We start from the raw sequence: 24,440 nt of genomic DNA, 5'->3' as shown, positions 1-24,440 counted from the left end.
AAATTTCCCCCCAGTGAAATCTAAACTCCTTGAGGGCAGGGACTCTATTGTATCTCTACTGTATCTCATTCCTAACATATAATAGGTGCTCAATAAATACTTTGGTTTTTCCCCAAAAAAAATCTTATCTGAAGTCAAAGAATCTGAGTATGAATTTTAGCTTTGACGCTTATTAACTGTGTGAACTTAGATGAGTCATTTAATCTCTATGAGCCTCAGTTTCCTTATCTGTTAAGTGAGGATAGTACTACTTGCATTCTCTACCTTGTAAGTTTGTTGGAAAAGGATTTTGTACATTTTAAAGCAGTGTAGGTAAAAACCATTTTATTAATCAATATTATTGAATGCCAAGCAAAAGAAGTTTGTTCTCTATTTAAGTCAAAAGAGACCACACAAAATTTTTGAAGAAAGGAGTAACATAACCAGATCTATACATTAGAAAGAAAAGGTTGGCAGTGTTGGGAAGGATGGCTTGTTAGGGGGAGAATGGAATTGGGAAAATCTGTTAGGAGGTAACTACGAGATTCTAGGAAGCTGGTAATGATGGTGATGGAGTGAATCAAGAGGTGGGTATAGATGAGAGAAATAAGAGACAATATGCAGTTAGAAGTAATAGGATTTGGCATCTAATTAAACATGAAAGGTGAAGGAGAGGCAAGAATCAGAGACAACATCAAAATTTCAAATACAGGATACTGGACAAATGGTGATGCTACTAACAGATATAATCACATGCAGATACACAGTTTTAATTGAAAAAATAATAAGGTATATTTGGGACACTCTGAGACAAAATATAGGTAGTATATCTATGTGCTAATAGCTTATTGGCAATTGGAAATTTGGACCTGGAGCTCAAAAGAGGGCTCAGGTTTGGAGATACATATTTTTTGGGAACCCTCTGCATAATGGTGATAGTTGAAGTTAGGGCAGTGGATGAGATGACTAATAGTTAATACGAAGAGATTAAAAGAAGGTCAAGGACAGAACCTTGTGGTAGGCCTACCTTAATTATTGCAAGGAAGATGAAGAACTGGGGGAGGAGACAGAAAAGATGACAGAAATGTAGGAGAAAACTCACAAGAATAGTGTCTTAGAAGCCAAAAGAAAGGAGAACGTACAAAAAAAGTAAAAGGCGGTTGGTAGCGGCAAATGTGGAAAGTTCAAGAATAAAAAAGTAAAAAAAATTCCAATAGCCTAAAGGGGAAAAAACAAAGTTTGCAAAGTTATGTAAATCTTGAGATTTTAAAGGTGAAAATTTGTGAAGGCTTTTCCTAAGAAAGGAAACCAATTACAATTTTGGGGAAAAGTAATTCCTTCAATTGGGCAGACTTTGCCATCTATAGGGCAAATGTCTTTTTGATTTGGATTGTGTGCTGGACATCTTCCATGTGGGTGGGAAATGCCTTTGGCAAATGTACCATTCCATGTTTTGTGCCATACTTGGAATTAATATTCAGAGGGTATTGAATAAAGATACCTCTGTTGTTACATCTCTCAAGGGAATGCTACATAGTTTATTATCCAGATTTTGGCAAAGCATTTGATAAAGCTTTTAATGTTATTCTTGTGGAAAAGATAAAGAGATGTGGTCAGAGCTACATTTTTATGTGTGTGTGTGTGTGTGTGTGCCCGGAGAAAACTTCACAAAACCCATTTAGGGGAAAAAACAGAAAAAGTACCTTCAAATACACTTTTTTAGACAAAACCTAGTTGAGAGGGTCTGGGGCAGAAACAGGGATCTTCAGACCAAAAGGCTGTGTGTGTGTGTGTGTGTGTGTGTGTGTGTGTGTGTGTACGCGTGTGTGTGCATAGGAGGAAAACTCACCTGAGGATAGGAAGTATGGGCCATGTTGTAGGTACTTTACTATTTTTACTAATTATTCAGACTAACTAGTTTTTATACTTAATTATTGTGGAAGGAAGGAAGGAAGGAAGGAAGGAAGGAAGGAAGGAAGGAAAGAAGGAAGGAAGGAAAGATTTATTATGTGCCAGGAACTGTGCCAAGTACTTTAGAAATATGGATCCTCATGACAACCCTGGGAGGGGTTAGAAGTTGAAGAAACTAAGACAGATAGAAGTAAAATTACTTGCCCAGAATCACACAGCCAGTAAGTGTCTGAGGTTGGATTTGAACTAGAGTCTTCCTCACTGTAGGCCCAGTACTCTATCCACATTGTGCTACTTAGCTGCCTCTGAATAACAAGAAGTGTTGTTGGTATCCTAAAGCAAAGGTCTATTTATCACCCTATAATTGAAAAGACTGTGCAATTAAGTGGATTCTGATCTGGTTAAATGGTCCAAAAAATGGTCTTTGGTGGTTCAATATCAGCTTGGAAGGAAGTCTCCAGAGGAATGCCTTGAGGAATCTGTGTTTGGCCCTGTGATGTTTAACATTCTTATTAATGACTTGAATAAAGGAACAGATGGCATGCTCAATAAATCTGCAGGTGACACCAAGCTGGGAGGGATGGCTCACACATTGAATAATAGAACTGGGATTTAAAAAGGCCTTGGCAGGATACAGCTTTGGGTTAGATCTATTAAGGTGAGATTTAATAGGGATGAATATAAAAACTTATACCAGTTTTCAAAAGTTCAACTTCATAAGTACAAGAGGTATGGATGGAAAATAGTTAATCTGGAAAACATCTAGATGATTTTGTGGACAAGTGAGCCCAGTATGAGTCAATGATGTGATATGGCAACCAATAAAACTAATGTAAAATTAGGTTGTATTAAGAAAAATCCAGTGTCCAGAAATAAGGTGATTTTCTCTGGATCTGAATGAATATTGTATTATTCCCCTCCCCCTCTTTTACTACATTTTTTTTTTTTTACCAATTTTCAAACATTTAATTTCACTTTTTCTTACTTATCCTCTACTCATTGGTGGGGGTGGGGGAGAGAAATACAAAACCCTCATATATAAGCAGAGTTAAATAAAACATATTGCTGTCGTGGTCATATGCAAAAATGCATTACTTATTCTCCAAATTATTAGTCCATCATCTTTCTCTGTCAGGAAATGGGCATCATTCTTCATCATCAGTCCTTAGGAATCATGGTTGATCATTATATTGATCAGTATTGTATTATTTTAACACAATAATAGGATGTATCTTGTTTGAAGCATATTTAATGCATCATTCTGCTCCAATGAATCAGAAGTTTTGGTTTTTTGTATAGTCAGTAAGCAAGAAGTACCATGTGACCTTGAATATTACAAACCTTTCAGTCCAAAGAACTGCATAGGAGAAACACATAAAGGGTACCATCATAATAACAGAAAAAGTAGCTGGTAAGGTCATGTATCAAAAGTGAGAAATAACCAATATAGTCCACTGGCATCTCTATAATGTCAAGGAATCTGGAGAAAGGCAGAGCATGGAAAGTGGATTGCCTGTCATAGATGTAGAAGAACACCTGGATAAGAGCTACATAGGTTAAGAAGAGTTGGTGATGTGATCCATATGGATGGAGACAGTACTCACATGACTGAGATCACAGTATCATCATCAAAATATCAAAGTGTCAGATACGTTATAATCAGTTCATCAAAATATCAAATCCTCTTAATTGAGCTTAAAGAGGCAATGGGCTATTGTTACAAGAGCATTGGACTTGGAAAACAGAATAAGTGCATTAGAATCCCTGCTTTATCACAACCTATCCTTGTGAGCACATGTGAGTTATTTAAACTGCCTATGCCTTAAGTTTCTTTTTGTTTTTTCTTATCCTGAACTTAAACACCAGTGAAAAACACCACAGAGCACAGAAAAAAAGGCTGTATTTGAAACCATGAACCTCCATTTCATCTTGATCCTTTTTGGAAAAATTATGTATTAAATTCCACCTTCAAATCATTACTTTCAAAACTGTCCTACTTATCTGTGTTTCCTTCTAACTTCCTATTGTTCCCTTCTCAGTATTTAAAACTTTGTTTACGATGGCACTCTTTTGGTTTCACCAGTACTGATCTACCTTCTCTCCCTATCCCCATTCCCATTCTCATCCCTACTTCAATTAAAAGTCTAAAGAAAGAAAAAAAGCCTTACAACAAATAAGCATAACCAAGAACAATGAGTCCTCACAGTGGTCATGTCCAAAAATATATGGCACTTTTTGCACCTTGAGTCTATCACCTTTCTGTCATAAGGTGGGTAACACACATCTAGGTAGTCTGGAGGCATGGTTGATCATTGCAATAAGCAGAGTTCTTAAGTCTTTCAAAGTTATTTTTCTTTGCAGTGTTTTCCTGTGGTTTTATGTCTCCGATAAGTTCTTTTTCCTCTTCTATAATTTTACAATCTTTTGATTTTATTTTTATTTTTCTTACTCTCTCATGGAATTACTGACTCATTCATTGATTTCGGTATAGGCTATTCTAGTTTTTAGGGAGTCCATGTGTAAGGTTCACTTTCTTTTCTTCTCAGCCATTCATCCTCCTTCCAATTCTTTCCTCCAGAGCCTCCATTCCTGTTTCATTTCTTCTAGATACTCATATAATCTTTGTGGAAAGTCTTTTTTTCCCCCTTTGAATCACTACTTGGAATGAGTAGAACTATTCTCTTCTTATGGAAGAATCTTTAGATCTATAATGATTTTTAAAATTCAGATTGTTCTTTTCTTTGATTTACTCATCTCTCCAGCTTTAGTTCCCAAATTGGTGCATTGTGCTAGGGTCAGGCTACACCCTCTTGGATGGTAGGCCCTACTTAGTTTTGCTCTTGTCCCTGGGTTCCTGTACTGACCTCCATCCCTTGGGGTTAAGTCCCCCAGGATCTTTGAGATTCCAAGGGCTGGATCTTTATTTCATCTCAGAATAGAAGTTAAGGACCTTGGAGCCCCAGACACCTGGTTTACCTAGATACGAAAGCTGCCACACTGTCCTACTCTACAGCTGTTTCCCAAAGGCTTCCAAGGCTTCCACTCTTAGGTTTTTTACACCACCCCTCTCCAGGGCTTTCTGACCTCTATGGAACTTTTTCAGGAAGTCTTTCACTCTTGTTATCTCTCTAGAAACAAAGTCTTGCAGGCTACAGGTGTCTCTGGACATTTGCTAGTCTTGCTGGAAAGCTGCTGGCTTATTTCCCTGAGTTGGTGCTGGCTATGCCAATTGCATACAGTCTTCTGGCTGAATTCTACCTGAATTTTATAGGTGGACGAATTCGCGGTAGTTTCTCATTGTTTTTTGTCATCATTATTCGTCCTGATATGAATTTCAGATTTTTCCTGGAGATATATGTGTGACCCAGGTAATCTGTTTCCCATTCAGGTAGCCATCTTGACCAGAAATCACTGTCTTAATTTCCATCTCTGTAAAATGGGACTCTAACACAATCTATCACATTCTCCTGGCTGCTGTGAAGAGTACTTCGTAAACCATAGATCATTACTTGGATATAAGGTACTGATATTAACTAAAATTATGACAAACATTTTAAAATATCATCTAAAAAGGGCAAGATTTGGGCATATTTTTATTTTATGCTTATTAGTAGTTAATGGACTTCTCTAGATAATCAGAACAAAAGTCAAAAGGCAATCAAATACTAAAATGGAAACTCAAAAATTAGAATACTTAAAGAGAATGAATTTGATCTTTTAATATGTAATATTAAAACTTTCAGCTATAGAACATTAAGGAGAATTTTCTCCCTTTCCTCTATGTAAACATATATAAAATAAAATAACACTGACCTGTCTGTATAGCAAACTTTTAAATGCAAAGGCAAAAATAATTGCAGTCCTTTCTTTTTGCATAGTGAATAAAGGATAATGCTTACATAGTGAATCAAATAAGATTTTTAACAGTGGATTCTAAGCAGAAAATTGGCTTAACGAAGAGATAAAAGAGAAAACAAAAAAAACATAGAAATAAGCTCTCTGTGACTGAATTATCTTTTTCAGAATAAAAAAATGTTTGATTTATTTTTTGGATTTAAGAAAACTGCTACTTTAATTTCACACCATAGACTTCTATAACACATACCTTAATTAGTAGGACCTGTAATGCACTCAAAGAAAAAATGGTTTTGTGTATAAAGGTCACAATGAAGAGAAATTAAAATATATTTTATGTTAACTCATTTAAAATAAAAAAATAAGTTCTCAAAAGCAAATTTCTTGTCTATTGCATATTTATAGTTCAATCTGCAGAAATCTTCAGTTTCATTTCTAATTCTCCTAATTTTCTTTGTGATATATCATGATCATATTGGTTCTCTCTTATTCATCGAGCTTAGAAGATAACGTGACAACTAGAATAAATTGTCCTCATTTTGTATTTAGGTCTTTTGATCATTCAATTCCAAATGTTTTATAATTTATTCTAAATACTGCAATGATTCTAGGATATCTCACCTATAACAGATCAACTGCATTTTTTTTCATAAGTTTGGGATATAATAACACACAAGCATTAGCTACTAAGCCTAAGAACTATCTTCAAGGATAAGGAAATATGGTAATAACCTCATACAGAAATAAAACCTGATTATGACTCATACAATATGATTCATAAAAGCAACAAATACAGAAAAAAAAACAAAATATGACCAAATTAGTAAAGCAAAAGATCTGGAATTGAGCTGGTTATTTGTTACAGGGATCTGTGACTTCACTACTGTGCCTTCACATAATATGGATCCTGAGTGATTTTTACCTTCTTTCACTGTCTTCATAAGTTATTATCGCTTAAATAATTACCTTGTGACTAACTGATGGATCTCTCCAAGCTGAGCTAGGTTAGCCAACTGATAAATCAATAAACATTTTAAAATTGCCTATCTGATGCCACAAAGGATTCAAAAACAAAAATGAAAATTTCCTGAACTTCAAGGTTGGGGTAGAGAAGGGGGAGCTGGAGATGACTTTATATAAACGAGTACATGTAAGGCAATTATCAGGTAGTTTTTTGAGGGAAACATTAGCAACTAGCAGGGAGATGGTGGGGATGGAAATCAGGAAAGATGTTACATGGAAGATAGTTCATGAGCTGAGTTTTGTAGGACACTAATGATTCTAAGTGTCAGAGATGAGGAATAAGTGCATTCCAGGAACTGGGGACAGCCTGTACAAGGCACGGAGATAAGAGATGAAATGTTTCATTTTATAGTCCTCTGACAATTCAATTCCAGATATTTCATAACTTATTTTAAATACTTTAATGATTCTAGGATATCGCACCTATAAAAGGTCAACTGCATTTTTTCTCAAATTTGAGATATAACACACAAGGATTAGCTACTAAGCCTAAGAACTATCTTCAAGAAAAAGGAAATGTGGTAAGAGTCCAAAACATGCTACATCAGGGAATTATGGAGAAATAGGGGAGAAAAGAAGAAGAAGGGCCCAACTTCCTCACCACCATTGACAGCTATTACTAACCAGCTACTACCAATAGGCAGATGGATTCAAGATCCCTGGGAGTGGAAGCACCTCCCAGACAACCAGTCTTGCTTCCAGTACAGTCCTCACTGCCATCATCTGTGGAAGACAACTCTTATGGAGAAGGGGACAGCCAACCCATGAACTACCAACTAACTTCAATCCACAGGAAAGGAAAAACCCATTTAGCTGAAGCAGCAGGCACCCTGAGGGAAAGATAACATGAGCCAGGCAAATCCTACATCCCCCACTACCTTGACCAGCATCTCCTTTCAGATCATTTTAAAGATAGTCGAGGACCCTGACCTTAAGAGCCTTGGAATTAGCAGTCCTTCCAGACCAGCCCTCACCACCATCATCTTGAGAGACAACCCCTGTGTAGGGCATTCTATTTCCTCAATTATGCAAATCATGACCCATTTATGCCTTTGCACCTGTGTATCTCCTTTCCATATTTTCCCAAAAGTTTCTCACAGGGGTTAATTTAATATACTAGAAGACTTAATTGCATTCTTTCAGTGTTATGAGGATACCATTAGAGCAATGAGGACTGTTGATCAGTTATCCCTCACTCTCACCATGTGACCTGCCCATCATTTTTGCTTACGTGTTTTTTTTTTTTATAAAATCCTTTACGCTTCATGAATGAATGATTAAAAAACACATATCAAGCACTTATTATGTACAAAGCACTGTGCTGAGCTCTAGGAAATATAAATGGAAAAGCAAAAATAGACCATGCTCTCAAGAAGCTCATATTCTAATGGAGGAGTCAACATATATGGAAAGTTTCAGCTGCAAGTCAGATGGAAACGTCCCATAGGCTTTAGGGTGCAGCAGCAAATCAGATGGCAATACTTCTTTAATGTCATTTTCACTGCAAAATCAGATCAGTTCCTGATGTTGAACCATTTCAAAGTACCAAGGACTTTTGTGGCAAGAACTTTCTTTTCTGGATCTTCAACAGCTATGACTGTAGCACCCGAAGGAGCAGTTGAATGACTGAATCTTATACAGGAGTTGCCTCCCAAGATGATGACTGTGAGGGCTGGTCTGGAAGGACTGCTAATCCCAAGGTTCTTATGGTCCACGTCCTGGCCTATCTCTATCATGATCTGAAAGGAGATGGTGGTCAAAGTGGTGGGGGTGGTAGGACTTGCGTGGCATGTGTTACCCCCTATCTCTCCATCAGGGTTCCTGCTGCTTCAGCTAGGTGGGTTTTTCCTTTCCTATAGATTTAAGTTAATTGTAAATTCATGGGGTTGGCTGGTCTCTTCTTCAGAAGCGTTGTCTTCCACAGATGATGGTGGTGAGGACTGGGCTGGAAGAAAAACTGGTGGTCTGAGAGGTGCTTCCACTCCCAGGCATCTTGCACCCATCTGCCTGTTGGTGGTAGTTGGTCAGTAATAGCTGTCAATAGTGATAAGGAAGTTGGGCCCTTCTTCTTTTCTTCCCTATTCTCCATAATTCTTTGATGTAGCATGTTCTAGATTCTTTTCTATGCTCTCTGCATAAGCTTCAACTTGAATGCTTTAGTGACTGGTCAGTGACTTAGATTCATATAACCATCCATAAGAAAGAATATTATTGGGGTGGCTAGGTGGTGCAGTGAATAGAGCACTGGCCCTGGAGTCAGGAGGACCTGAGTTCCAATCTGTCACTTACTAGCTGTGTGACCTTGGGCAAATCACTTAAGCACAACTGCCCTGCCTTTCCCCTCCAAAAAGCAAAAAAAAAAAAAATACTATCCTTGCATACTGGAAACCAACTCTTCCAGTTCTATGGAAAGCCTGTGAGCCATCTCTTCATTAAATCACAACTTCTTCCTCTTTTCCAATTTCATTCACAATGAAAATATAAAGATTAATATAATTCAGTTCATCCAGTAATAAGTCCCTTTGTTGGACACTGGACAAAGGCCTCACATTTGGAGTACTAGTAGCTAAGTTAATGTGTGCAGATGGTCTAGAACCTGCTATTCTTAGCACGTTCTGCCTTGTTTTCTACAACTTTGCCACCATCACTACAGTAGGGAATGGAACCGGCCACAAAGGTAAGAGTCATTTTGTGTCTTCCTTCATTGCATAAACTGACATTGCCAAGGAATTAATCTCCAAGTAGTCTGATGAGCATCTCTGTACTTGGTTGGGCTGGTCTTCAAAAAGCAGACAGTACGATGCCAGGCTCAAAATCTTTTTATAGCTCGATGGAACCTGCTGGAAGAGCCTAGATTACACTGAAATAGCTTTCAAAAACCCACAGTCACCTCCATATCATTAGGGCTCCCAATTCTATCTCATGAATTCTTTGGGATTATGGGAATATTGGTATGTAGAAGAGCCCTGATAGCCCAACACTACCTTATGAAATCTCTTAAAATGTACCAGGAGGAACAATGATGAAGAAAACCAAAAATAAAAAGACATAAAATCCTTCATCCTGTCCAGGACTTCAGAAAAGACTGACAAAATCATGAAAAACTCAGTCAATCAACAATAAACATTAATTAAGCACTTACTGTGTGCCATGTGCTGTGCTAAGTGCTTTATAAATACTATCTTCACAACAACCCTGAGAGGTAGATGCTTTAAAAGTAAAAGAGAATCACTGCCTTTAAGGGACTAATGGAGGGAGAAAACATGCAAACAGTTATGTATGAACAAGATATTTACAGGACAGTTTGGAGATAATCAGTACAGTAGAGATAAGCCCAGACAGGCAGAAACCAAAGAAGAAAAGGAGAGAATAGCATGCAGTTTTTAGGTAACATATGAGAGAGAGAGACAGACAGATAGAGAGAGAGAGAGGAAGAGGGGGGAAAGGAGGGAGGAAGAGAGACAGAGACACAGAGACAGAGAGAGAGAAAGAGAGAGGGAGGGAGGGAAGAAGAGAGAGACAGAGACAGAGAGAGAAATCAGTGCCTGTGAAGTACAGCTCCCAGCAGGGCGGGCAACTCCAACAAAGGCAGAATGGCATACACAACTAGCATATAACTGAGGTAGGATTTGCACCCAGATCTTCTTGACTGTAAATTCTGCACTCTCAACAATATGCAACATTGAGTAGATTTTCATTCAGCTACTATTAATTGAACTATCTGGTCTCTGAGGTCCCTTCCTAACCTGAGATTTTGTGATTCTCTCATCATCCATGTTCATGACTTCAGTTATCCTTGACTCTTCCCTATCCTTCACCTCCTCCCCTCAACACACACACACACACACCTAATCACTAGACAATGTTTCTTGTGATGCTCACTCTACTCTACACTCCTCCTATTTCAAGATCACATCATCTCTCACCTAGACTCTTGGAATAGCCTACTACCTGGCCTTCCTGCTCCCAGGCTCTCTCCTTTCCAATCTCCTCTATCTAGTGACCACAATAACCTTCCTGATTCTGTGTCATTCTTCTGTTCAAAAATCTTTCAGTGGTTCCAATTGCCTATAAGATAAAATATGGATTCCTGAGGTTGGCATTTGAGGCCTTCCACAGTCTGGTCCCCATCTACCTTTCCAGCCTTATTTCATAGCACTTTATCTTACAAACTCTATGTTCTTGCCAAACTGATTAAACATGTTCCCGAAGTTTAAATTCCATATCCTAATTCCACATCTTCATGTAAGGCTTTGCCCAAACCCAGAAAGTATTCTCATCTCTGCCTTGTGGAATCCTTGTCAACCTTGGAGGCTCAGCTCATGTGCCATCTTCTCCAGGAAGCTTTCCTCAGTATCTCCAGCTATGATCCCTCTCTGCCTCCTCCTTCTTCTATAAAATACTGAAATGAACTTTTTTCTCCTTTGTATTCTCAGCCTCTAGTACAGGACCTTGAACATGCGAAGCACTTAAAAAATATTTATTGAATTGAATTGAAAGGTTTGGATCAGATGATTGCTAAGATGTCTCCCAGCTCTAAATCTTTTGCTCACTTTATGATCTAGTAGTATCAATAGATCTTTGTTGATATATATATATGTTATTGATGGAGAAGTTTTGAAAATTTGAAGAGGATGTTAATTAATAGCAAAACAATTATGAAATTATGGTAAGACTGAAATGTTAGGGGGCGTCTGGGTGGTGCCATGAATGGAGCTCTGGTCCTGGAGTCAGGAGAACCTAAGTTCAAATCCAGCCTCAGACACTTAACACTTGACTAGCCATGTGACCTTGGGCAAGTCACTTGGCCCCAATTGCTCTGCCTTCCCCTCTCCAAAAAGCAAAAACTCCAAAGACTGAAATGTTAGGTGATGCAAGAAATGTATGGGGATATGCTGCCCTTTCCATTCATATGTCGCTATATTTTTAAAAGGTTAAAGAAAATAAGTTATGGCATTTAGGAGAAATGCTACTATAAAAATGACACCAATTTCAGGAGAGATGATCTCACTACACTGTAAGGTTATTATATTTGGTCTTCACAATATATCCATACATTTTATACTTTGTAGAAATACATTTCAGTTCAAAGTATTTCCATTACCAGAACTGATGAAGAACAATAAAACAATGAATCTTACCTGCAGTCTTCCATGGTTACAAGCTAGTAAGAATAGATTGGCTCTGTCCTTTTCACTAGAAATAGGAGACCAAGGCCAGACATCATCACTAGCTATTTCCCACCAACAAATAGCCATATCTTGAATACAGTTGATAGCTAGATGACGTACTATTTTCCGGGATACTGGGCCAGGTATTTCCAGGTAGGATATCTAAGGTATAAAAAAAGGAGGGAAAGTAAAAGAAACATTTTTTAAGTGAAAATCCCTCAAATTACAACAAGAAACTGTCTTCTAAGCATGTAGATTCTATATAAATGCACATTAAAAATACATGTTAAATATGTTCCTGTGTGTCAGAATTTTTCAAATTCTTTTGACATATCTAAAAAGATAAATGCTCAAAATTTGCCCATTTTTAGTTGAAGGAATAAAAAGGAACAATGTGGGTTCAGAAGGGATTTTCTGCAGTGACTCTAATCAATACCAAAATGTACAGTCATGGTTGCTTGACAGCATCGACCTACACACAGGATTTAAGACCAGCAATGTGAAATGACAAGTTCAGTGCTGCCGACCAGGAGCCTCTGACGACTGTTTCAGACATAACAGTTAATAGTTAAAAAAGAAAAAGATTCATGACAATAAAAGAAGAAAGGATATTTGGCAAATACCTTGAGGAATTTACAAATATATTACATATACGTGCACACACAGATGCTTCATGATGGAAACAAACAACAATTATGAACATAAAGTTTATGCAGCTCATAAAGACTGTGCTTCTATTTTTCAGGAAGGATTTGCAGAATTTATTATTCAAACTATGTTATTTTGGAACACAGTTATTTGAAAACACGGCAGTGTACCACATCTGGGTGACACATGCCAAGGAAATATAGATTGCACTGCATTTCTGCTTAAGGAATTAATGGAAGGTTGATAGCTAGGAAGAAAAAAAAAACTATCTTGCCATTGCTGGTCAGCAATAATCGAACCACTTTCTGGGGATTAAGCGCATGGCTAAGCCTACTGGACCAGACACTAGCAAAGGGCAGGGGGTCCTCTTATCAGAGAAATGCTTCTGGAGCCAGTCTCACTACATGACAGATTGCTTTCATATTCCTGTCTGCAAGGCAACAAAGGATGGCAGTAATGCGATAATGCCAGAGTGCAATGGGTGTTAAGAACCCGTTGCATTTATGTATTGTATTTAGTAAATAATCAGGCTCATCCAAATTGTGATCTCACCACTCAACCAAGGCCATTAAAATCAAGGTTAATGCTTTAATAATCCTTTGCTTTTTAAAAAAATATGGTCAAAAAGAACCCTTTTCTATTTGCATGGCCATAATATTATTGACCTCTTCATCCTCTGAATACACATCAAAAGAAACTGAAATCAAAGTAATTACCAATGTTGTTCTCTCATGGTAAACATTTAACTCCTTGTACTGTTTCCTCACTGTTCAGTAAATTGAAATGGATTAAAAAGCCATAGAAATAAAAACTTGTTACAGGTCAATAGTTTCAATATTTTTACCCTACAATTTTCTTTGCCAAAAAAATTATTTTCACTTAAAAGAATTCATGTATGGAAAATTTGAAAAATAATGGAATAATCATACTTTGGTCCCCACTTTTACTTAAGCAATTTCTTTAAAAAAAAAACTCAAATGGACAATTACAGAAGCTTATATGTGTTTTGTGCTTTTAAGTATAAATTTAAATTTGCATATAACTCCTTAATATTATTGTGTCTTAATCTACTTCTGATGTAAAAGAAAAAAACACAATGGTCATTAGAAAATGAAATGAGAGAAAATATGAATTTCTAGAAATGCTTTGGAAAACTTGTATTCCCTAAATTCAAAGACAGAAATTCAAATAGGAAAGTAACTAAATAACTATCACCTCTCTTAAGCAACAAGGATTCAATCCTAAGTCTGTTTTTCAGAGCTAGTTCATAGGAATATGTATATTGGGAAAGGTTAGCTAGCCAGGTGAAAGAAGGATGCCATAAATTCCAAAGGAAGACCTGTAGTATATTGGACAAATCCTCTATAGAGGATTTATGGAAAGCTATGGATATAAATTGCATAAAATGGAATGTCATGGATGGGTTGCAATCTGTAGTGATAGAAAGAGTTTTCCACCTGATGAAATCTTGGATTCATCAAAGCACTGATGTCCATAAGAGAGTATGATATCTTGACAAATTATCTCTGTTCCCATTAAGAAATAGCGATCCATCACTAAAGATTATTACAAGACATCTGTCCATACTTCAGTTATATAAACCAGTCACGCATTAATTTATTTGTTAACATTAAAAGTACTTTTAATGTAAGACTTGGTTTCTCTTTTAAAGTGACTCATATGAATTATTACTTAACTTTAAATGCTGGACCATAGCTAACCATTCTGGTATAAAGATGTAACCCATAGAAAACACTAATACCTTTTCAATTTTTGCTAAACAAAATACAATCTCTAATGATTACCACTGTTTTTCTAGAAACAAAAGCTGATCTTATACAAATAAATCTTTCAGAAGCACCATACTGTTGATAAACAGCAAAATTCAGTGACAATCAATTTAGGACAGTGGGTGTTAATTCTGATTTCCTGCCATACTTGAAAGGTCAGAAGGAACATATTTCCTTCTATTTAAAAAAAAATCACAGTACCTGAAAATCCATTTAGTTATGTCAACAGTCAGAAAAATTATGAAATGGGTCTAAAGTATTAGGCTACATATCATTCTTCTAAAATCATAAAGTTTACATTTCTGGCTCTAAAAGTGGCAGCTTCTAAAAACCTTACTCTTTGCTAAAAGGTGCTATAAATATGGCATAAGTGTGCATCTTTTTTAAGGAAAGTAGGTATCAGCTCAGTTCCTGGTGAACAGTGAACTGTCTCAAATCCAACGTTACAGAGGTTGGCTCAATCTCGCAAACACAAGTCAGTGCTGAAAGGAGGCCTTGAACTGAAACAGCCTGGAAAATGTATTAGATACTCATCCTAGCAGAGAGTATTCCGTCCAAGCAAGTTAAAATATAATGTGGCAAAAACTTAAATTAAACACATCATTTAAAATAAAAATCTTACCTTACAGTAGTAAAGTCCCTGATACAAGAAAACAAATTACCCAGAGTTAGCGAAGGAAAGATACTACTAGCATATGAAGGAATTTTCTTTTCATATTTTCTCCAGGCATATTAAGGGAATCTGCACATCTTTCCTTTACTATACTTTTCTATTATCCTTTGAAAGTGTTTCCCCCCTCCTTTCTTTTTTTATATTGTGAAATAGAGATGATAGCAACCTTCCTGGGCTATGTAGGATGATGGCTTTAGGAAATATTATAAAAGTATGTCTACTGTAGCTAGTAGAAGAGCCAGGACATTTGAAGAGTTTAGGTATAATTTTCTCAATTATCAGTCTTTGGCTTCCAAAAGTTTTGTTAATCTATGTAAATGTTATTAGACTGCTATTGTTAAAATAAAAGCAATAGTAGCATTGTTTCTACTGGAACAAATTTAGGCACCAGATCACGATTTCCTTTGATAAGTTTCTCTCTCTATATATATATATATGAGTGTGTATGTATGTATGCATGTATATATAAAATTTAAAATACAATATACACACAACATCCCAAAAGATGTTGTATGTATACATGTATATGTGTATAACATATATTTCCTAACATGTATTCTAATCTGTATGATAAATAGGAAGTAAAAGTAACCTTTTGCTGCTCTAACAAGTTCTAGTAGCTAATAATAACATTATTAACTGGCATCTTTACCTTATACTCTGAAGTGGAGAGTTTTTCAAATCTTTTGTTTATATCAGGGGAATCCAACTTCTTAGTAAATTGAATATAGCACAATTTATTTTGTTCCAGAAATGACAAGATGATGAAACTGTCTGTGAGAATAGCTGGAAGACAAATAAATGTGATAATATAATTTCATGGGCTACCAATTTATCAACAACTTAATTATGTTTTTCTACTGAAATTGCACAAAAAAGAGCAATTTTTCAGGACCAAGTTTTCATAGTATCTTAAAAGACTTCAGTGTGACTCTTCATTTGGTTAAATGAAAATATCTGAAACTATAAATCTCTGCCTTTAAATAACAATATCACCAGCTTGGATTCATAGGTGATTAGAGACCAATGATCTCAACCAACTTAATTTTATGGATTTAAAATGAGCTAAAAAAGGCACTTTCCTTTGGGGTCAGGCAAGTCGAATGTCATAAATCATAATAGGAATAAGATGCACACAAAATTAATAAGATATAATGATATAGTATTAACAAAACAACCAACTAATTTTATTAAATAGCAGGGAGAAATAAATGAGATTCATAAATATATAAAATAATAATAACACATAATAGAGGAATACTATTTTATTCTCAGGAGTAAGAGGTCATTTAAAGTTTTATGCATTTTATTTTGTTCCTGTGCCCCTTGGTAAAAGCCAGTGAACAACAGTGGATGTACACAATATAGGAGTCTGGAGAATTGCCAAGGAATCATATTGTTATCTGGTTCCCAAGAGACAGCATTATTCTGAGTATAAATGAAATAAACTTAAATGAAAAAAGATGACTTCAAGATACAAATGGGGTTGGTAGTCTCTGCTTAATTCTTAGTGAAGAGGCTTCAGTATGACAAAATCATCACCATTGCCACAAATGGTACTTTTGTTTGCAGTGTCAACAGAGAGGTCAAGGATTATACCCATATGGAAATTGACACTACAATATGGAAGCTTTCCTTTGCACTAAAATGCTGTAAGGAAAAGGAAATTGCAGGCAAATAATCAGCTATCCCAACCAGATGTTGTCATTATTTGATATTAATAGCAACCTCAGAATTATAGGCCTTTGAGAACCAAAATTGCATTTCATTTATTCTCATGGTTTTTGTGTGAAGTGGGTAGGTAGTACAAATTGAACAATATCAGTAGGGCTGTTGGTTAAATAGTGATATTCTCTTACCTTTATGCCGATAATTTCCATGAGACTCAATTATGATTGTTTAATTCAAGACAAGGACAATTTTATCATTTTATCATAATGTATAGTTTCTACTGTGTATAAAATAACACATTTTTGAAGATTTAGTAAATGACTTGAACATTTCTCATATGCTGCAAACTAAATATAAACATTTCAACATTAATGTCTTCATGAGACTTAAAATATATTTGAATCTAATTTTATATGTATAGACATTTATTTATGAATACATAATTCAGGCTAGAATATCTCAAAAGTGATTAATTGTAAACTTTTAAAACAATGACATCTTACAGAGAGCCAAGAGTAGAGCTATTTCATTGGGGGTTGTGTTGACACATTTATTGGCTCATTCACCCACTCTTGTTTTTTATTCATTCATAATTCAGTTAAGAGTAAAAAATACTTGAAATGTCAAGAACAATAGGGCCCTCTTTGGGGGGAAAATCATCTGAACATTAAAAATTAAACTGATAGTCTATTAATGTCTTGTAGGTATAGAGTGTACTGATATGGTAGAGAGGAGTGTGGTGAAGTTAGAAGAGCATTAAACCTGATGGCCAAATAGCTGTGTGCCCAGATCCGCTGTGCATTAACTCTGTGACTCTGGGCAGCTTGCTTAGTCTATGATCCTCATTTTATGTATCTATAAAAGACAATGTGGTATAGTAGAAACGCACAGGGCGTGGAGATGGGAAATTGAGTCTGAATCCTGCTTTTGACACTGACTAGCCATGTGATTAGGGAATAGGCCTTTAACATTTTTGAGTCCTGGCTTCTATATCTATAAAATGGGGTTAGTACTTAGTTCTGGTTGTTGCTATGAAGATTGAGTATGATGATGTATTAGAGCACTTAGAGAACCTTGCAGCTCTAACCTCCTAAAGTATTAAGTAGGGTGTTCCAAAACCTTAAAAGTTCTAAGTTATTAGAGCTTAAAGGCACACCAAGACTTTGGGGACATCCTATAAAAAATGTCAAGTGTTTTTGCTGTTATTGTTGATTCATTCAGTTGTATCCAACTCTTTGTGACCCTCAGGGACCATAGTACACCAGACCCTTCTGTCCTCCATTGTCTCTCAAAATCTGTGCAAGTTCATGTTTGTTGCTTCCATGACACTATCTATCCATCTCATCCTCTGGGTCTTTTCCAATGAATCCTGTTTAAGTTTCAGCTTCAGTTTTTGTCCTTCCAATGAATAGTCTGAATTAATTTCTATAAGTATTGACAAATTTGATCACCTTGCTGCCCAAGGGACTCATTATTATTACTATCATTACTATCACAAAGTGGAAATGATTACCCATACTACTCCTATTTACTAATCAGCACATTGTTGCAAGGAAAACTATTTGAAAATCTGAAAATATATAACTGAGTTTTTCTTATTAATTCCTAAGAGATTTCCCTGTGATTCCATAGGATGGATACATCTTTAATTACAAAAGCAATTATTGATAATAATATTTTAAAAATTATGTCAACAAGGAAATGTGACTTAGTGTGTTAGGATCAGAGTTAGGAAGACTTGGGTTGAAGTCCCGACTGACATACTGGCTCTGTGATCCTGCACAAGTAACTTTACCTCTCCATGTCCCAGGCAATTAACAAAGCAAGTTCCAAATTACATTGGTAAAGGAGAGTTTACCAATTGAGAATTCCCTATACCAGTGAAATCACAGGTCAAAACAAAATGGATGATGAAGAAAAGGGACCTCAAAGATGAGAGTAGAGTTGTGTAAAGTTATAGTTGGATGAGTAAACTCTCCTGAGCAAACACTACAACATACTTTTTTCCTGAGTCATATGCAATTTAATTGAGAAAGCATTTATCAAATACCTATGTGCTAGAAGCTGTGGATAAAAAAGACAAAACCAAAGTCAAGGAGTTTACATTCTACTTGGGAACATTAACTTCTTAAGGGGATCAGGAAAAGCCTTTTGTAGGCCATGGGTGCTGAGTGGTTGCAGGAAGAGTTTTCTAGATATGGATGCCAGCTTTGTGCAAAAGCAGGGGAAGACCCATCATGTACGGGGAACGACAAGCAACCTAGTTTGCCTCGAATTCAAAAGGCATGAGGTGAAGAAATGTAAAATAAGCCTGGAAAGGCTGTTTGGCCCCAAGTCATGAAAGATTTTAAATGCCAAAACAGGAATTTGTTGCTTATCCTTGAGGCAGTAGGGACAAAGCAAAGATGAGCAAATATCAGATATTAAACATTTTCTCACTCTCCCATATTATATCTGGAGAACTTCACATTTCTTTGGCATTATTGCCTTGCTCTTTTTGGTCCTGATATTTGGACATGAGTACACGAAGCATGATGGAATGTCTCCAGGAACAAGAGAATGCCAGTTTAAGATGCTAACTGTGGTCTCTGTAAAGCCTAGACCAGGTCATAAGTTCTAAAGTTCTTTCTAAAATTCTCATCAAAATCTCTTTAAACTTGAAGATCAGACTTTCCATAACTTGTTTCTAATGAACATAGTTTTAATAGTCACATATATATTATTTTTCACTTAAATATAGTAGTCTTCATAATAACAGAGCTCCTTATTATATAGATCTGACTTTGGGGTGGAATTGGGATTGATAAGAAGTTTGAAGGGGGGTGAGGCCCTGAACTTGTGATTTCATCAGTATATGGAACTCCTTTTACCAACCCAGATCAGCAATTTTCCTTCAACTCATAGTCTTATGAGGGTTACTTTTGAATATACCAATAAGTCTAATCTCATAAATATGTAACAATAAAAGCCTTATATTAAATATTAATTTGTGAAACACATAAATCATATCCTTGTTCCTTCCTTAATTATATAACTATGCATATATGCAGCCTTCTCATGCCCTATCATGTTTAGATATCATCATACATTAAGATCATAGCAGCAATTGGATTGAACATACAACTATATGCTGAGATTACTCTGCACTTTTACTCTGCCTTCACAGCATATATTTTAAGACTTTCAAAACAAAAATATTAATGACAAAAACAAATTCCCAATTGTACTTTGTAATAGAATAATGAAAATTTAACAGTGTCCCTTTTGAAAACCAACATAATATGAAAAATTATTTTTTTAGTTGTGTTTAAACATTTTGAAATTTCCAGTCATTGGAAGAGATCATGAGAGAGGCAACATGGTAGACATCAGAGGTATGAAACTCTCTTGGGCTCATGTAGGCCCAAACCTAGGAAATGTGTGACAAAATAAATGAAAATAAAATACAACATAGATATGTGGTTTTCTAAGTCAATATGCACATGCAGAAATAAATTTCCATTTGAGTCTGACATCTCTAGTATACATCAGAGTAGACCAAAAAGCTCAGAAAGACTTAGATTTGAGGCCTGCCTCTGACATATATATTGTTATGGGACCCTAAGCAAATCACATAACCTCTCATCACCCCCAGGAAGCCCTGTGTTCACAGAGCGAGTGCCAAAGTGCATTGGCAGAAGGTGTTTCCTCATTGAAAATTCCCTACACCAACTGAAATCAGAGGTCTAGTAAAAAAAAAAAAAAGAGAGGAGAGAGATCATAGATATCAATGATGTTGATAACAGAATCAACCGATATTAATATAATTAAATATGTATAGCAAATATTTGTCAAATACCATCATAAAGAAACATTGAAGAAATTCATGTCAATCCCCAATTTTCATATTTATAGTCATTTCCTATCATGAAAAAAATTCCAAATATACATGCAGATTTCAAAACAGTTGCATATTTCAAAATGTACTTAATGCTTGACAACACAAAAATCAACTTTGATATTAAATACTAGTCTAAAACTTGTTTCTGGTCCCAAGGGTGGTAACTATGGCATTACAAGCAATTACTTGTTGTGTTTTGCAAATCTCCAGTGGCAATAATTAGTCTACCTGTTGACAGAGAATTTCTCCTGTTCTATTGTTAATGTAGGCAATTGATTTGCACAAGGGTGTAATTACCATCACTGATGGTGTCGGAGATGAGCTTCCCCACCAGGGTTCTGTCAATCACCACTTTATCCAGCTGTGGCCCAGAAAGGCTTAGGGACACCAGCACACCTGAACCAAAAAGGAGCTAAATTCAAATAATCAAGAAAAAAAAAATCAGTTAGTTATGGAGCCAGAGTCTTAAAAATAGCATTTCACACATCATGAAATTACAGCTAAAAATTTAAAAAAGATTGCTCCACAAAAATTACAGATATGTTCCTTGTTTTTATTCTTTTTAGATTATATAGAATAATACAGAAAAATCCATGGATTGACCAAAATTATGTAAAGAGTTGAGATTATTCTAATTTTATTAGATGTCTAATAAACTAAATGATTATTTTTTACAGAAATAATGGATTTTATTTGTGTTATAGAAAACATACTAAATTGTTCTAAGAAAACAAAATGTAATTCAATCTAGTATTTGATTATGTGATATCTACACATAAAAAAGCATATAACTTTGGTTGAAATATTCACTATTATTATACAAAAGATCTGTAACAATTATTCAGCAAGTCCTAGAGAGGTCAGAACATTCTATTTTCTCTTTAGTTATCCCTTATTTTGGATTAAGGATCCAGTAGTAAAAGAGAAATTCACTTTTTTTCCTTCCTCAAGTCCTAAAATATTACTGTGAAAAAGGGAAACAAAAAACCCATAGTTCACACAGCAAAGAGAACTACCTCCTTTTTATCCCTTAGAATTCTCCATACAACAAAAGTGCTGTTTCATTTAAGTCAATAACTTAAACTTTATCTGTCCCAGATGCAATACAATGTGAATATACTTATCAAATTTTAAATGCTGCAATTTTATAATTATCTGCAAACATTCCTGAGTAGTCCTGCCTAAGAACAGGGAGACAGGTGACATCATTGAGTTTATACTGCTTTCTTCCTTCTTCAGTAGCATAACTTGCCCATCCCCAGATATCCTCAACAGTCCTATTTTAATAGACCTCACCAACTAAATATGTGGTGTAAATTCAGTGATTAATTCTGTGGAGTGAATTGATCAGCATAATATGAAAACAATGGATTTGGTGGGGATGGGAGTAGCAATTTATTATTTAATAATTAATTCCCAAATTGGGAAATCCAACTACAAAAAAATCTCTATCAAATAGTTTACTATTTTATTAGACCTTCCTGAAAAAAAAAAACAACCTGTGTATAACCTGTGAATGTCTATCAGTACATGAAATTTCAGCAATGGAAGAAAACATTTCACTTCCAAGGTAACAGTATCAGTGCAGATGAGTCATCATATAACATATGGTACAGGAAGAAAAAAAACAAACCAATGGTTAGAAAACTAATCATAAAAATGCTAGCCAAACCCACAACACAACTAAGATTTTTAAACAAAACTGGGAATTCCCCCACCCACCTATCCATCAAGTCCCAGCTAGAAAGGAGAATTCCATGTCAGGACATATTTGAACATGTGTGGGAGACTTTGAAAGAGGGGCACGAGGAAGGCATGGAAAGGCCTTAATCTATACCAGGTTTGTGAATCAGACAATAAATTGGAAGGTTCCTTATGATCAACTTGTTTTTATAAGGTTGTCTATAACAACTTCCTCATCCTTAGTTAGACCCCTGAAAGTATAGTCTGACTATTAAAAAGAGGGGAATTTAAAGCACTGTTGTATTTCATGTCAATATCATGGCAGTGGGAGTGAGGAGAGAGAAATGAACTGTTGGTTCTGGAGAAGAGAGCAGATCATACTTCTTGGCTTTGGAAACCAATCATAATAGGTACATCCCCCTCCCGAAGATTTAAAAACAATTATCCTTCAAATATAAACTGCTTACAAAGAATAATTGTGAACAACCAAGTTTTCTGAGTACTACAGGTACTTAAGTCAACTATAAAAGACCTACGAAGTAAGGTCCTTTATATACAACTATACAACTCCAGAGAAAAGAACAGATGAATAGAAGCATTCATAGTATGGTTTTTTTTTTTAAAGCAATTGGGGTTAAGTAACTTGCTCAAGGTTACACAGCCAGTTATTTCTGGGTGTGGTGCTAAGTATCTGAGTCTGGATTCGATACCTGGTCATCCTGACTCTGGGGCTGGTGCTCTTACTCGCTGTGCTACCTGGCCGCCCCTCATAGTATGGTTTTACAGATATTTATAAATCTGCATCAAATGGTGGCCTTCTCTAGTGTAGAGTGAGGAGGGAAGGAAGGAGAAAATTCATAACTTAAAATGTAACAAAAATAAACAGAAAAAAATAAATATAAACTGCTTAACTAAAATATCTGCCCCTATAATATTCAGTGATGTCAAATATCAATATCACCATGATTTGTGAAAAGACCATATGACTCAAGTGAACAGGGAGAAATGAAGGGAACTTTAGGAGAAAGTAACCATAAATGCAATATGTAAGCAAGATGGTGCCAAATGTTGTCTAAGGGACCCTGGATATTGGGAGAATGTATTTCCAAGAGTCCAGAGAAAGGAAAGATAGGATCTGATGGCCTAAGGAGTCTATTCAAGAGCAATGGGATGCTCTCAAGAACAAAATTTGGCCACATAAAGACTATTTCCTTAAGGAAGAAAAGAGGGTACTGTTTAAGGAGAACACTATAGATACATAGTGATCAATCCAGATTTTTTAAAAGGCATGTAAAGAAAATTAAAGGAGGGGTAGAAAACTAAGGATGAGTATGAAAGTATGGCATGGTCTTGTAGAAGTAACATCAGGAACACTAAAGCCTAGGAGATAAAACTTGCCACAAAGTTAATTATAACAGCAAAAAGATTTTTAAGCTATATTGGAGGCAAGAGGAAAATAAAAAATGAATTTATTTGGGAGTGGATCGAATGATAATAATTGATAATCAAGGGACCATTTCTATTTCATCTTTGTCTTCTATGCCAGGGAACATCACCTTCATACTTAAAGGATAAAACAAAAGTAGCTTGGAAGAAACTGGAATCCAAGACATGTAAGGAGATGGGCCTAGTTTCCCCTCAAAGAGTTTAAATCACCAGGCAGGCACAAACACATCCTAAGCTACTGAAAGACCTGATGATGTGGCTGCTGAGTCATTGTTGGTGATTTTTGAAAAAGAGGGTAAACTTCTATAAGAAATTATTTTTCTTGGTGTGTATGTTCTTTCTTCTGTCCATAACCTATTTTTCTGCCTATAACTAATTTAGATTAGTCAGGTAGTAGTAGCTTTAATAGTATTAACTTTGTATTCATTTTGATCTTTACTCTAAAAAGTTGATGTTCTTACCATACATAGCCACTTGATTTCAAGAATGAATTCCATGTCAGTAATAAGTGAATTCCTGTCTATTAAAATATAATAAATTCCATTGTAGTGTTATTTCATGTTCATCATGTCTATTACCTACCAATTCTTTTTCTCAATGTAAACATATGTGACTTATACACTTTAAGATCCTGCAAAGTGTCTTTAATTCCTTATTCCCAACTTAAATATTATATTTTTCAACACATTTTTAGCTTCTTTACCTAGTTC

General features: G+C 35.7%; 1 protein-coding gene across 12 annotated transcripts in view; it reads right to left on the bottom strand.

The window, feature by feature from the left end:
- Nucleotides 1-24,440, bottom strand: part of WDPCP (WD repeat containing planar cell polarity effector) — a 519,354-nt gene that overhangs the window by 212,372 nt on the left and 282,542 nt on the right. For all 12 annotated transcript variants that reach the window (XR_011164621.1, XM_069068996.1, XM_069068989.1 and 9 more), the window contains 3 exons: nucleotides 20,899-21,013; nucleotides 15,703-15,836; nucleotides 11,910-12,101 (listed from right to left, as the gene is read on the bottom strand). Coding sequence is in view for 11 of the 12 variants with exons in the window: in XM_069068996.1 (XP_068925097.1) it covers nucleotides 11,910-12,101; nucleotides 15,703-15,836; nucleotides 20,899-21,013 (441 nt within the window). In the remaining variant the exon portion in view is untranslated. The remainder of the gene's footprint in view (nucleotides 1-11,909; nucleotides 12,102-15,702; nucleotides 15,837-20,898; nucleotides 21,014-24,440) is intronic.

This window comes from Petaurus breviceps, unplaced genomic scaffold, assembly GCF_028583685.1.
Source record: "Petaurus breviceps papuanus isolate PSGF00001 unplaced genomic scaffold, PetGlider_PUasm1.0 90775, whole genome shotgun sequence".
NCBI classification, from domain to species: Eukaryota; Metazoa; Chordata; class Mammalia; order Diprotodontia; family Petauridae; genus Petaurus; species Petaurus breviceps.
The sequence above is the reverse complement of the archived record's forward strand: the minus strand, read 5'-3'. Positions and strand labels throughout refer to the sequence as shown.